Consider the following 14,151-nt stretch of genomic DNA (forward strand, 5'->3'; position numbering starts at 1 on the left):
TAGAAGAATAAAATACATACTTTACAGTCAACTTTTGTACAGGCAGGTGGGTACTTGGCATGATTTTTGTTCAAATTATAAAATATTACAGACAAAGAAGAGTGAAGACATGGCTTGAATTAAATTCCGTTCTCAGAATAGGAATGCTAACCATTTTGTTGCAGCAATTGCCTGTAAATTTTTAATATTGGGTTTTGAACATACTCTCTGAAATAATTTCAGATACTGTTACAGGAAAAAAGTCAGAATCCACATAAATATCACAGAGAAGACATAACAGTTTAATTGTACCTCCAATTTGGGCAAGCTGCCCTGGCGACAGAGAACGGAAGCACTGGTGTGGTCTGTTCTCAGAAGTTCGAGCAGTTGGATGGTCCATATAAACTGAATGTCCCATTAGGATTCTCTCTGCTACTCTGGTCAGCCTCGGTCTTTGACCTTCACTGAGCTCCCCAACACTATCATCAGAATCCTATACATAGGACAGCAACACCAGAACAGCAGGTATAAGAAACCCCAATGTATTTATTTCTTCCAAAACCAGGCATTGTTATCTAATTACATTTACCCTTACATCATATGTAAACTTAAGTCTATACTATTAGCATTGAACAAAGAAAACGGAAACTGAAGAGATACCATCTAATTGGGTTTGAAAGCAAGACCTACATTTATCAGTACTGGACAGAAAAAAAATCACTTACAGCCAAAGAAAATCACTTATTTTGTTAGTGATATCCCAACATGATCAGAACCTAAATTACATTTTTAGCACATGAAGTCTTTAATGCTACATATGGCTGTTGTTGACTGCCCGACCTGGAAGCATCTAAAAGCTATTGACTCTCTGCTGCACAGCACGTCAGATAAAAAGTTCAATTTTCAAATAGATTTGGATGACACATAAAATAGGGATGGTTCTCTGGATTCTGATTTTCAAAGCTGCAGGGAAAAAACCAGCTTGCTTCTATGCAGGAAAATAGGTTGAATACACACACAACGTGCACAGTATCAATCTAAGCCAATACTAGTAACACCTAGGAGAACATTCTTTCTCTTATAAAAGAGAAGGTATGCTTGCCCACACCTTGCCAAAATCTGGGGAGGGAAGTTTATTAGTGTTCTGTATGGACAGACTGAGTGGTCCGTAACTATGAGAAAGGAAAAAAGCAAATTAGAGATGCATTTGTAATTGGCAGTGCTGATGAGAAAATGTCACTACAATTACAGTTAGACTCAGAGCTGACACTAGAAAGCTTTTCACTAAGTCCATCCACCAGAGCTCATTAGGCGAAATAAAGACAGACAAGGGAACAGTTAAGGAGGTGAGCAAAGTTAGTAATTATTTAGAATAAACTGACCAAGACAGAAGGAAGAAAATGCATATGCATCAATAAAATTGCAAAAAGCAAGATCTGTCATAAATAAAGGTGTTCATGAAGCATGTTGCAGTACTCAAAATTCACTTCCTTTAAACATTCCTCTAGCTATGTCAGTTAGAATAAGCACCCAGTCCAAACTGTTATTTTCCACATAGAAAATACTTAGATCTGTGACAAAAAATGACTTTTGTCCTTTGTGATGCAGAAAGTTACATTTTTCTGTTAGCCTGTCTTTTCTGTCAACTGAATATGAATAGTTTGAGGTTTTGTTCCAAGATCAATATCAACAGCAGGTGCAAAAGTGCATGTAAACATTTGCTGAGTTATTCTTCATACCTCCCTAAAACACTTACACGGCTGTTAAATGCAGTGAACTTGGACTGTTAAACATACCACCTATAGCGCTGAAGTGACAGAAAATTTCCCTGGTGTCCAAAATGACAGGACAAATCTGGTACACTGGAACAGTCACATACACGCCTTGAAAACTAGGTACATGTGATATTATGTGCAGCTAACTTGTTTATAACAACACTTAACCTTCAGTGTTTTCAAAAAGTTTTACATGAGAACATAGCCAACAGAAGTGGGAGTAGTTCCAGCAGGGAATGAAGTGTATGAACCTGTTCTGTAGCCAACAGTAAAGATAAGTTTGAAATATTTTATCTGCTTTAGAGAAGGAAAGTATCACCTCAAAACTACTGTATTGGATGGAAAAGGACTGTAAGTTACCTCCAAATGGTACATTCCTTCTTGTGCAGCAACAGGTGCTTGATTTAATTTGGCTAAAAGAGCCAGAACAGGATCCCTGTGATAGCCTTTATTCTGTCTTCTCACCACTTGCCCTTCACTGGGAGGATCATAATCCTAAACCAAAGAAACAAAATCCACATAATACATGATCCCAAACTGGTTTTTGTAGGAACTTCAACCATTCTTACTTAAGTTCACAATTAAGCTTTTTTTTTCTTTTATAGTAAGTTGTTACAGTTTCCACACTGACAACTTGTGTCATGAAAATCTAGGCATTTGAAAATAAGCAAACTGACGATATACTGATTTCTCCTTTTGCCCACAGACATGCACAGTCTTTATTTGATACATAAGTCTGCAATACTTAGAGAAGAACAAGGTCCTTTAGGCCTCCAAAGTTCATGAAAACAATTAAATCCTCACACATACTGGTTGCTAGCAATGATCTGGCTGCAGAGCTGCTCTCACTAGCTCCCTCAACCAGAGAGCCTGGTTTGAGGATGGAGGACTACTGGAAGGAGTTACGATCCAGCTGACAAGGAGCAGGAAGAACATCTTAGCAAGCAAGCTTTCTAACCTGATGAAGAGAACTTTAATTTAAGTTCATCTGATAACAGAGTCTTAAGCTCAGAGTTTAAGAGAGGAAGTGCAGCAGACAGAGGAGGTATCCAATGAGAAGCCCACAAAGGGAATTTTTATTACAATCTTGATCAAGAGGGAGGACATTCTCCTCAAGTGTCCTTACAGGGGAAAGTCTGGACAACAGACAGAAAGATCTGCAAGTTCAGGGCACAGTCTCACAACTATGACATGAATGAAATCATGGATATTTGATGGGAGAGTATGCAGGAGTATGGCCATGTATGGGTAGAAATGTTTAAGAAGGATAGGCAGGGAGAAGAAATGAGGACTCCTACTCTAAGACTTTTAAACTTTGCATTATCGACGTTGGAAGGGACCTCTGGAGATTGACTAGTCCAACCTGACTGCACAAGGCAGCACCTCTTCCAGTGTTTGACCACCACCACAGTAAAAATATTTCTTATGTTTAAAAAGAATTTCAATCTATGTCCACTGGGCACCACTCAGAAGAATCTGGCTCTGTCTTCCTTACTTCTTTCCACCAGTTATTTATACACATTGGTAAGATCCCCCAGAGCTTTCTCTTCTCCAAGCTAAACAATCCAAGCTTTCTCAGTATGACAGATGCACCAATCCGTTAATCATTTTTGTAGTCCTTTGCTGGACTCACTCCAGTAAATCCTTATCTTTCTTGTACTGGAGAGCCCATAACTGGACACAATATTCCAAATGCTGTCTCACCAGTAGTGAGTAAAGAGGAAGGACCACCTCCCTTGACCTGCTGGCAATACTCTTCCCAATGCACCAAAGGATGATGGTGGCCACATGGGCACACCGCTGGCCCATGTTCAAATTGTACACCAGGATACCCAGGTTCTTTTTTGCAAAGCTGCTTTCCAGCCAGTCAGCCCCCAGCATGTTCTAGTGTATGGAGTTGCTCCTCCTCAGGTGCAGGACATGGCATTTCTCCCTGTTGAACTTAATGAGATTCCTGTCAGCCCATTTCTCTAGCTCGGTAAGGTCCCTCAGAATGGTGGCACAACCACCTGGTGTTTCAACCAGTTTTGTATCATCTGAAAACTTGCTCATGATGCAGTCTATCCCATCATGTAAGTCACTACTGAATATGTTAAACAGCACTGGCACTAGTACTGACCCCTGGCATACACCACTAGTGACTGGCCTCCAGCTGGACTTTGTGACACTGACCACAACCCTTTCAGCCCAGTAGCTCAGCCAATTTTCACTCCCAGGTCAAATTATTCCTTGAATTCACAGACCTCCACGTGCCTATTGATGGTCTGAGACAGGATCAGAGGGGAAAGGAACACTGGGGATGTTGTGGGCAGGGTCCGCTTCAGAGCACCTGACCAACAGAAAGCAAGAGAAGGTTTTCTATGAAACATTAACAGAGGCCTGATGATTGCAGGTCTTCATCTTCATGGCAGATTTCAACTATCTGGACATGTTCCAGAAGGGCCATACGGCATTGTGCAGGCAGTCCAGGAAGTTTTTAGAAATCGCTCTGGAGTTCCCTTCCAACCAATAGTATTACAATTTCACTATCTTTTTTTTTAATTCTTTCATAAAGAAAACAGTTTGGTTTAAGTTTAGTATTACTCTACCTGATACTATCATTTATATGACAGCTATGTCCTACCAGGAGGCATTACACAAAGTCAGAGAGAGAATGTCCAGGCATTTGAGGAAAAGAAAAGTGTTATAAGAGAAAGGGAATGGAGAATACCTTGACTTGGGAGGCTTCCAGGACAATGGACTAAAGCAGATGTCAGATGAGGAACTATACTGAAGTTTTAAGCAGCTTTAACTAACTCCAGCCTCAGCTAACCTACTTTAATAATTTAAGCACACAAGCAATGAAAAGATGGCTCAAAGCCGAAACAGCTTCGAGTATAACAATGTTCTATTCTGTTTAAGATGTCTTAAAAATAAAAACAATAAAGAAATGAAAATGCATATTATCTCTCACCTACAGAAGTATATAAATCATTCAACTTTTTAAAAAATATAAATTAGTTTGTATAATGTGGGTTTTTTTCTTTGGAGCTCTGAAATTCTAACATTCTTTGTAAGTGTACAATTTAAAAGCATGTATTTAAAAAGGTAATAAGTGAAAATGCTTAAAGCACAACCAATTTATCAAGATGCTCAAGGCAGAATACCACACTAACTCCATTTCCTTGTGAAACATTTCCTTACCATTTCATTGGCATCTCTTAAAGTACTCGTTAAGCTCCCAGTGAGATCTGGAAGAGAGAGTCCTCCTCCTGCTAAGGCTGAAAAATATTTTTCAAGTTACAAATACTAAAAAACATGCAAGCTATATGAAAGAAAGCCAAGGCCACATTCTTTAATAATTGCAACACAGTGCTTTAGTAAATTTGGAAATTCCTACTGCCGGATGTGTATTATAAAAGACGTATTTTCAGCTTCCAAGAAAATTGCTCTTACACTTTGCTTTCAATAAAAACTTAGTGCTTAGTAAAACATGGTACTTGTGCAAGACAGTCTCAATTATTTTCCAAGTTGATCTTACGACAAAAGAACAGATTTAATCTTTTGTCATTGGTAAGCAGAAGCATTTTGTTCAGAGACAAAAAAAGAGCAATGAGGTCTCTTAAATCCAAAATCACGAACTGAAAGTTAAGGATCAGGTTAATGCTTGCAGTTTTATCAGAAAATGTATGAAACGTAACTTCAGTAGATTGGAAGAGAAGTTTATAAAGAAAAAAAGAAATCCAAATTCTAATTGCCACAAATTTGTCTAGTTAGTTACCTCTTGCAGCCAGCACTTGTCCATAGCTGAAGAGTACCTCCCCTTCTGAGATGGGTCTGTCTGCAGTTTCTGTTTCCGTGAGGGTAAGGCTGTTGTCCTGCGTGGACTGCCCAGAACTAAGGGTAGGCACAGGTGACGGGACCTGTGGATCGCAAGGACGCGACTCGAAGGGCCTTGCTGATGACTGCCGAGGTGGTAAAATCAAGGCCTCTGGTTCCTCATCGTTAGCCACTGACATCTCACTAACAGAATACACATTGTGAATACAGAAAAACGCATTGAACAATATAGACTAAAGTCTTAAATCAATACTGAAAATAAATTATTTTGCAAGTATGTTTTCAAATGAAAGAGCACAGCATTTTACAGAATAGTCTGAGAATCAACATGGTTAAATATCATTATTAATGAATTTCTGGTTATAACTAAAAATTACCACATGTATTCCCACTGAGGTAATAGAAAAAGGTAAAATGCTTATAGTACAATATCTCATTGTCACTACATTTATTACTGGCAGGTGTAACAATACCAGTTTACAAAGTACAATGTTCAACAGGACAATGAATAAGGACCAATAAATTCTGAGAAAGGTCCTGATTTCACATTTTCCTCCAAAATATAAGTCAAGCAATTAAACAAAGAATCCTGGCTTATCTCAATGCCTTCTGAGATACATGTTAATCATTTCCGTACTGACTTTTTGAGGATATATATAGAAAGAATACATTCATTTTTTTATGAGAAAACCGTGCAGCTTGTTCAACTTACACAGGCTTGGGATGGAATGGTTCTTCAGTTAAAGGACTGGGTTTCTCCTCTTCCAGAGGAAGTTCTGCATCATCCCATGGGTTTGGAGGCTTTGGACCTTCCATTTTTGCAGCTTCAGAGACCTGTTCTGAGGCAGAAGGGCTTGGTGTAGTTGTTCCAGGAGGTGTATTGACAGGGGTAACCACAGGTGTGCCAACACGACTAGCGGCAGCTGGAATCTCAACTCCTGTATGTGTGAAGTCAAATTTCAGATCAGAAAGGAGAGCAGGAAATAAATCTCAGACAGAGAGCTAGTCAGTTCTACTAAGCACTTGTAGTTTTTGTAATACCTTTTGATATTTATGGAGACAAGACTAGATTAAGACTAGTTTCTTTTAAGTACAGTGTTGGCATCTGAATGAGCTAGAATAAAACCTCAGTTGCTTACTTCCTTTAAGAAGGGAGACTGCTCTGCATTTTAAAAACTAAGCTGCTTTACTTGGAGAGTGTAAATTTGGCTTAATTAATATTAGAAACACAGGAAGGAGCAAAAGACAACTATTTTTCTGATATGAAAAAGTGTGGAGGGGCTGGGAGGGGTGGAAATCACACAGGCCATAGAAATGTGCATTAAGTTTGAAAACAGAACTGTTACCAAAGAAAAGATGTTTGCTTTTTATATGAATTAACCCATAATTTTTGTACTACATGAGTTCCCACTTGAATTATAGCCTCAAGAATATGTATCCTGAGAGATAACGTGTCTTTGAAGAAGAAAATTAAAGGCAGCAGATTAAAGCATATTTGCTACTTCTAAACATCAATTACTATTTTCACTACCTGTTTCTTTAATTTTTTCATGTTCGCAAACATCCCCACTCATTTCTGTAAGAGATAGAGAAGATTCTGGAGTTTTGACCGGAGGCAATTCTTTTTCTGAAGGTGGTGTTTGTGGTGGTGTGGCCTGGGGTGTTGGCAATGGAGTAGGCACAAGAGACTCCTGAGGGAAAAGAAATCATAACCACAGTTATTATCTCAATGCAAAATTCCTATCTTCCAAGTAACTCCAGAGATAGCTGAGGAAGGGAGAGAAAGGTAGGTTATCACAGAACAGGAACAGTTGTTTAGATACGTGCTTCATGGATCTAACTCCTCTATCTAAATATAAAGTTGCACCAGGCTAAAGATTATGTCTGGACAAAATAAATTAAAAACCAGTAAATTATACATTAGAATGATTACCATTGGAAATCATTACATATAGAATACAATAGACTATTTCAGTTGGAAGGACCTACAATGATCATCTAGTCCAACTGCCTGACCAATTCAGGGCTGACCAAAAGTTGAAGCATGTTGTTAAGGCCATCGATCAAATGCCTCTTAAACACTGACAGGCTTGGGGCAGCGACCACCTCTCTAAAAAGCCTGTTCCAGTGTCTGACCACCCTCTTGGTAAAGAAATGCTTCCTAATGTCCAGTCTGAATATGATTTATATGATTATATGGATTTTAATAAAGCATTTGATACAATGTTAAGAGAGAAAATATTTTGTGACATGGATAACATTGAGTCAGCGAGATAGTTTTAGGGTAAGAGAAACAGCTAAAGAGAAGATTATAAACAAAGCAATAGCCAAGACTGTAAAGCACTAAAATAAGCACAAACCCAGTTGCAATGTTCCTTAAAAAATGAAAGTGATGGGGTAATATAATGAACCTTTCCAGGTTTTTTCCAGCCCTGTTTTCTGACATTTCATAAAGAAAACAAGATAATAGGGCTAAAGAAAGGCTGCCAGGCTAGTTTCTGAAGACTAAATCCTCAGACTGATGATTTTTATTAAAAACTCTTATGGGAGGTGGAACATGCTAATAACTGTGTGACATTGTGAACACTGAAGAACTCAGTAACTGGGCAGTTGAACTTCAAAATAGGAAAATTCACAGTAAGAAGGGGTAGATCAACAATGCATAAACTACTTATTCAAGAACTTCTGCTATAAGCTGAGCAGAAATGGAAAAAGGAGAAGAAAAAAGATGTACGAATGTACAAGTTATCCAAAGGATAACTGTTAGCCACAAATGTGGAAAGACTTTAAAAAAAACATAATTAGCTACCTGAAATTCCAGTAAAGGTAGGAGAGTATCACTACTATAGCACAAGGCACTGAGGAAACCCCACCTTGCATACTACATGATTATTAAAAATGTCTATTATTAGTGTTACCCGTGGTCAAGATCAATCTAAATTATAAAACATAAAAGTGCTGCCCATCAGCAAGAGTCGAAAAATGGTAGACATACGGATGATTGCTTTCTTAGGCTAATCAAACAAAGGCCAAAAAGGCCAAAACTAATCTCTTAAAGTGCGCAAATGAATACACAGAGTAAGGAGAAAACATTCATTTCAGCCTAAGGACATTTTGCAGTTTAAGCTAGTACAGAAACAAGAAGGCTTAAGAGGGTCATTAGTAAATGTAGAATGCTTATTAGAAGAGGTTTCTGTGTATCAGAACAAGCTACAAAGAGGACTCTTCAACATCACACCCTCCTTAAACTGTAATGGAGTGGGGAAGAACTCTTTAGATGCAGGATGGCTGTATTTAAACCTACAGCAGTGAAATTGTTACTTTGGACTACAGAATAATCTGTTGGTCACTTACAGCAGGCACTAGGTGGTATTTCAGTCCATATGCACCGTAGCAGAATAGAATAATTGATCACACTTTCAACAAAGCTTTGAATAGTTAGATTTCTAAGCACAGCAATTTTCACGTTCATCCCAAAGACATCATACAACACCAGACTGTAGCACAGCCATGTTGTTATCAAAATAAGAGCCAATTGATTATCAAAGGGAACAGAGAAAATTATCCTGTATTACAGGAAGCCCTACTAATCATTTAAGCATTTACTGAAAACTACTGAACTCATAACTTAGAAAGAATTAATACTCATTTTTACAGATATTAAAGAATGGTTGCAAGCCTCTAAGACCAAAAATAATATGTCTCAGCTTCTATTTCTTCTTATGAAGAAACTAATTTCTTCATATTTCATTTCTTCACAAGAAAGTAGCATAGCTATTTTTGGTGAAAATAACACAAGCTATCTTTCAACAACATGAAATGAAGTACCAAGTCTTTCCCTTAGAAATCAGTTTTGTGCTCATCCTTAAAGTAAATAAATAAATACAGCATGTTGCATGCAGCACAAAGGAATTAATTATTTTTTATTTTCAAATTTTTTTAAAACTTGAAATAGTTTTAATCTTGTTGCTTGCTGGGGTATAATGAAGAATAATCAAAAAATGCAAACCATGCACATTCAGTTCATCAGTCTTTTTCCATCATCTCTGTATTGCACATAGTTGAACCATCATGACACGAAGAAATTATTCCTTAGAACTTCAGTAGGAAAGCTTAAATAAAACGGACTCTTACCATCATAATTGTTGTGCTTGGAAGAACATTTGTAGCAGGAACTGCTTTCTGAGCCTGCTTGTTACCCAGCATGGTCGCAATTGTTTCACTGAGAGCTTCATTTACGAAATGACTTATCATTTCTGAGTCCACAGGCACGCCAGCATTGATAAAGAGTTGAAGTCCTCTACCACCTGCAACTTCAACTGAAAATGAAGAAACATAAAGCGCACATCCAGGTCTCACTTCTTAAAATGTATGTACTGTACTGCAGCTACTCATTTTATTCTTCATGAACTTTTAAACATTCCTTTGCAAAAAGTGTCAGGTTTTTTTACTTTACAGATAAAGAAACAGCAGTAGAGGAGCAATTCGGGATCATTAAAAGGCAGCAGCGAAGAGCAAGAGAAATGCATTTGTCTCCTATTCTCGCACATTTATAAGGGAGATAATTTTTGACATATCTATTAACAAAAGAAAAGGAAAAACATTACAGGCTTAGCAAAATGCCACATTTGATTTAGATGGCAAATAACAGAAGTTGATTTGCACAGTGGTGTATCTTATGTGTTCTTTTTCTTTTTTCAAATAATTTATTTCAATGGCAATATAATGCTTGCTCTGTTTCAACATAAATTAAAGCATGCACTTTTGCATTTTGTAGTTTCACTGGTTCAGCATTATCCACTCTTAGGCTCAGGCAACAGCTACCTACACAGCTTGTTAAAATTAGCTGAAAATTCAGATAATCCATCTGAGAACAATAACTCCTACTTACCGATGTCAGAGTTTACAGTCTCACTGTCTTCACTCTCTGAGGCGCTAACACTGAGCACTGTTTCTTTCTGAACCGGGTACATCCCACTGATAATTTTTGCCATTATTTCTTGTTCGACCCTAACAGAAGAATAAAACCTGTTTAACTATAAGCAAATGGCAAGACACCTAAAAGTATACAAAAGAGCATTCTTGACATAAAATGCAAGGCAGCTCAAAGGAAAGAGGAGAAAGGGAAGGGAGGGGAGAAGAAAGGGAAGGTAATTTTATGCAGTCACTCTTATTTTCTTGCCACTTTGTTACATTGCAACTCACCAATTTATCAACCTGTCTTCTACAGTTTCTTTCCTTTCAATCAGTTCATCCAAAATATCAGAAGACTGCTGAGGAGCGGAAGCCACTGGAGGAAACAAAGGACCGTTGTATTTTGGTGAGGCAACTTTAAACTGCCCATTAAGCTCCAGAAGAGGCTCACAGAATTCTGCAACTTCATCCCTCTCCTCTTCCTGATCCTAATAAATAAGTAGTAAATTAAGTTATGGTGCGTTTCTGGAAAGCAATGTCATTGAGGTAACCGACATGTTTTTTTCTTAAGAAACATCTGTAGATGTGTCACAGCACACAAACCACGTTGTTCTCGCTTCTTAGTATGTTGTAGCTAATTGATACAATTCTAAACTTTGCAAATCACGTCTCTGTAGAGGTATTAAGCTATAGGAACTGCTAAGTAAACATGATTTGGCTCATATTTCCTGCCTGTGCTGCACAGGGCAGGGAGCCAATGGTAGTGCTAATACTTGAGAAATTTATTTGTGACATAAGTCAGGTTTCTTGAAAATATACTCCAGAAATGGTCTTCCTTTAAACAAAAATGTGTAGTAAATTTTCTACAGTTACTTGTTGGGTTACATGTTTGGGGTTTTTGTTTGGGTTTTATTGTGGGCTATTTTCTTTTTTTTTTTAGAAATTAAACTTTTAAGTAAAAGTCTCCTTCTGAACAGATACATTCCCAAAAGTTAATGAGCATGTAGTCAGTCAAAACTCTAATAAAGTTGCCAGCATTGAAGACTAGATATTAATAATTTACACATTACATGTATGTTTACACATTCATTAACTTCATTAATTAACAGCATCAAGTCCCCAAAAGCAGTCGCCAACCCATCACACCATCATGTAACACTTTAGAAATGTCTCGAAGAAATAGAGTAGAAATACTCATAATATTAAAAATAAATGTCTCTAATAGTAATATGATTCTTTAAGAAGAAAATTTGGCATACCAGAAAAAGATGAAGAGCTGAGCCCTAAATTACCAGTGAGAAGTATGTGATGTTGCATAAAAGAGCTCACTGTAAATCTACATTTACTAAGATTAATCTCCAACACAGTGAAAGGAGAAAAAAAAGTCTTCTTTTCCCTTATATGAATTAAATTTACTGTAACCCAGAAAATAAAAAAGCTACATATTTTCCATGAATAAAAGAACAAATCACTAAAACCAGAAAGAACAGAGAAGAGGGGAAAAAAAAAAAAAAGATAGTAACATTGTCCTGTCTCCTTCCCCAGTCCAGCATTAATAGTTCTCTCCTACCTTAATATACTTTAAAACTGAAAAGTCAGATAGGTCCATGATGAGTATTACAACAAATAGCTATTGGGGAGTGGGGTCTTTCTGGATCTTTAAATAGTAATAATTCTTCAAAGAAAAGCTGTAACTTACAAAGCAGGCAAAACAGAGTATGTATATCTGGGTGATGAAGAAAGATCTCTAAACCATTCTAGGCATAGAAATAAGGCAGTAAAGTTAAACTCAGAATGGCACTGGATGCCTTACAAGCCGATAAGCCATTCATTCTGTTAGGATACATGTATTCATAACCGTAATTCATTCTGACAGTAAATGTAAAGATGTCTTTGTCCTCTGTTTCATTTTGCATTTTCTTCTGACTGCATTACTCCATAAATTTTCTTTGATGTTGCCTATTTAATATAATCTTTTCTGAAAGTATGCAAAATACAAACATCTGGATTAAATAAACCAAGTACCTACAATACATCTTACATATATTCAGTAACTTCCGACAAACCTTTGCAGTTTTCCTGCATTTCTAAACTAAGTGCAAAAATATTTTATATTTAATAGTGCACAAATCCAAAAGAAAATTATATTCATTTTGGGGTGATACATTATCTCTGCTGAAATAGAAAAATAAGATAATAGTATTTAATTATACAGATTGAACTTGCACATATATCACCTTGCAGACCAATCCCAAATAATCTGCACTCAATTCTGCATTTTACCTCCCTGGAGACTGTTGAAAATATCTATCATGACTCCAAATCAAAATATGGCATAAATTAGAAAGTCTTTCAGATATGATTGGAATATTAATCACTGTACTTTATAATAAAGTATCAGGCTGAAATTCTATTTTGCAAATTAGATTCAGATAATTAAAAAAAAGTTTGAAACTATTAGGTGGTATAGATTAATTTTGTTCCATTACCAAACATGTATATGCATAGTCTTTTATTAAAGCCATCCAACACTTAGTCAAGAATTTCCTCTTGACAGATTTCTAAAGCAATATTCACAAGCAAGGTCAGGCTGCATTGCAGGTGCCACCTGTGATCTTTTGTCTGCAGAGTTATACATGGAAAAAAATCACTGCCCCCAAGAGCATCTATGGGAAACCAGGGTTGAGGAAAACACATTTACTCTGATCTCTGCAGGTGATATTCAATATATTTCACAGTGGTGTTCAAAATGGAAGCAAAAATTCTGAGAAACAGGTCCCCACGTTGCAATTAGGGCAAGTTCAGAGAGAGCAAAGAGTGTGTCTAATCTTAAATCCTAATAAGTTTGCTAAAGATACTGCAGGATGTGGCTGCTCATAGGAGTTGGAAAGTAGACTCAATAAATCTGAGAGTCCGTTCTGGGCTCATGTTAGCTGAGCAAGTTCCTCAGTCTGGAATACGGCAGGGTCCATGCAAGGGTTGGCCTTACGAGACCTCTTCTGTGCAGAACGTCTGCACCTACTTTGTTGTAGGTGCAACCATTGATAAAAAAATAAAGTGTGTAAATCAAAGCTGTAACAGCTTTTTATGTTTTATTCCACACGCAAATTTTCTTATTGTGAAATAAGAGCACCTAATTCAACTATTTTGGAAGATGGAGCTCTGGGTCTTTAAACATTAGACTGCAGGGTTGCAAGGGGAGAATAAGGCACATCACCTCTTCCTATGGCAGGGCTTGCATTTTACAAGTTGGGACATGTTGTGTTAGTGCAAAAAAAATGTTACAACAAATTACTGTTAGGTTATGTGATAAAAGGTTTGTCTCCACCCACACAAAGTGGCGCAGAGGAGTGCTGACAGGTGGGAGAACCCAGATAACCTAATACAACAATGGAGCACCCTGACATGGCTACTCCCAGCGCTGTCACAGGCAAGGGCTCAGCCCCAGTGTCCAGGTGTGAAGCCTAGCAAGATGAGTCCATGGAAAGACTCTCCATAGCACCTTTCCTATGGTTGGGCAGGTGCATTTGGATGAAGTGATGACACAATGACTTATGGAATGCAGGGAAAAGTATTTTGGGATGATAAAACACTTTCTACGTGGTGTTTACAGGGAGGAACCAGAGGTGTGGAAAGGGAAGGACCCAGGTGGTTTGGAGAGGTC

The 14,151-nt window shown here is 37.5% G+C and overlaps 1 protein-coding gene across 9 annotated transcripts in view; it reads right to left on the reverse strand.

The window, feature by feature from the left end:
* Nucleotides 1-14,151, reverse strand: part of KIAA0586 (KIAA0586 ortholog) — an 86,383-nt gene that overhangs the window by 43,967 nt on the left and 28,265 nt on the right. For 8 of the 9 annotated variants that reach the window (XM_054827646.1, XM_054827648.1, XM_054827649.1 and 5 more), the window contains exons 20-28: nt 10,779-10,975; nt 10,465-10,583; nt 9,708-9,892; nt 7,105-7,264; nt 6,286-6,511; nt 5,515-5,756; nt 4,938-5,014; nt 2,115-2,249; nt 292-472 (exon numbers count right to left, since the gene is read on the reverse strand). In XM_054827646.1, coding sequence (XP_054683621.1) covers nt 292-472; nt 2,115-2,249; nt 4,938-5,014; nt 5,515-5,756; nt 6,286-6,511; nt 7,105-7,264; nt 9,708-9,892; nt 10,465-10,583; nt 10,779-10,975 — 1,522 coding nt within the window. The remainder of the gene's footprint in view (nt 1-291; nt 473-2,114; nt 2,250-4,937; nt 5,015-5,514; nt 5,757-6,285; nt 6,512-7,104; nt 7,265-9,707; nt 9,893-10,464; nt 10,584-10,778; nt 10,976-14,151) is intronic. The other variant, XR_008577384.1, reaches the window with a different exon arrangement.

This window comes from Grus americana, chromosome 5 (assembly GCF_028858705.1).
Source record: "Grus americana isolate bGruAme1 chromosome 5, bGruAme1.mat, whole genome shotgun sequence".
In the NCBI taxonomy this organism is placed as follows: domain Eukaryota; kingdom Metazoa; phylum Chordata; class Aves; order Gruiformes; family Gruidae; genus Grus; species Grus americana.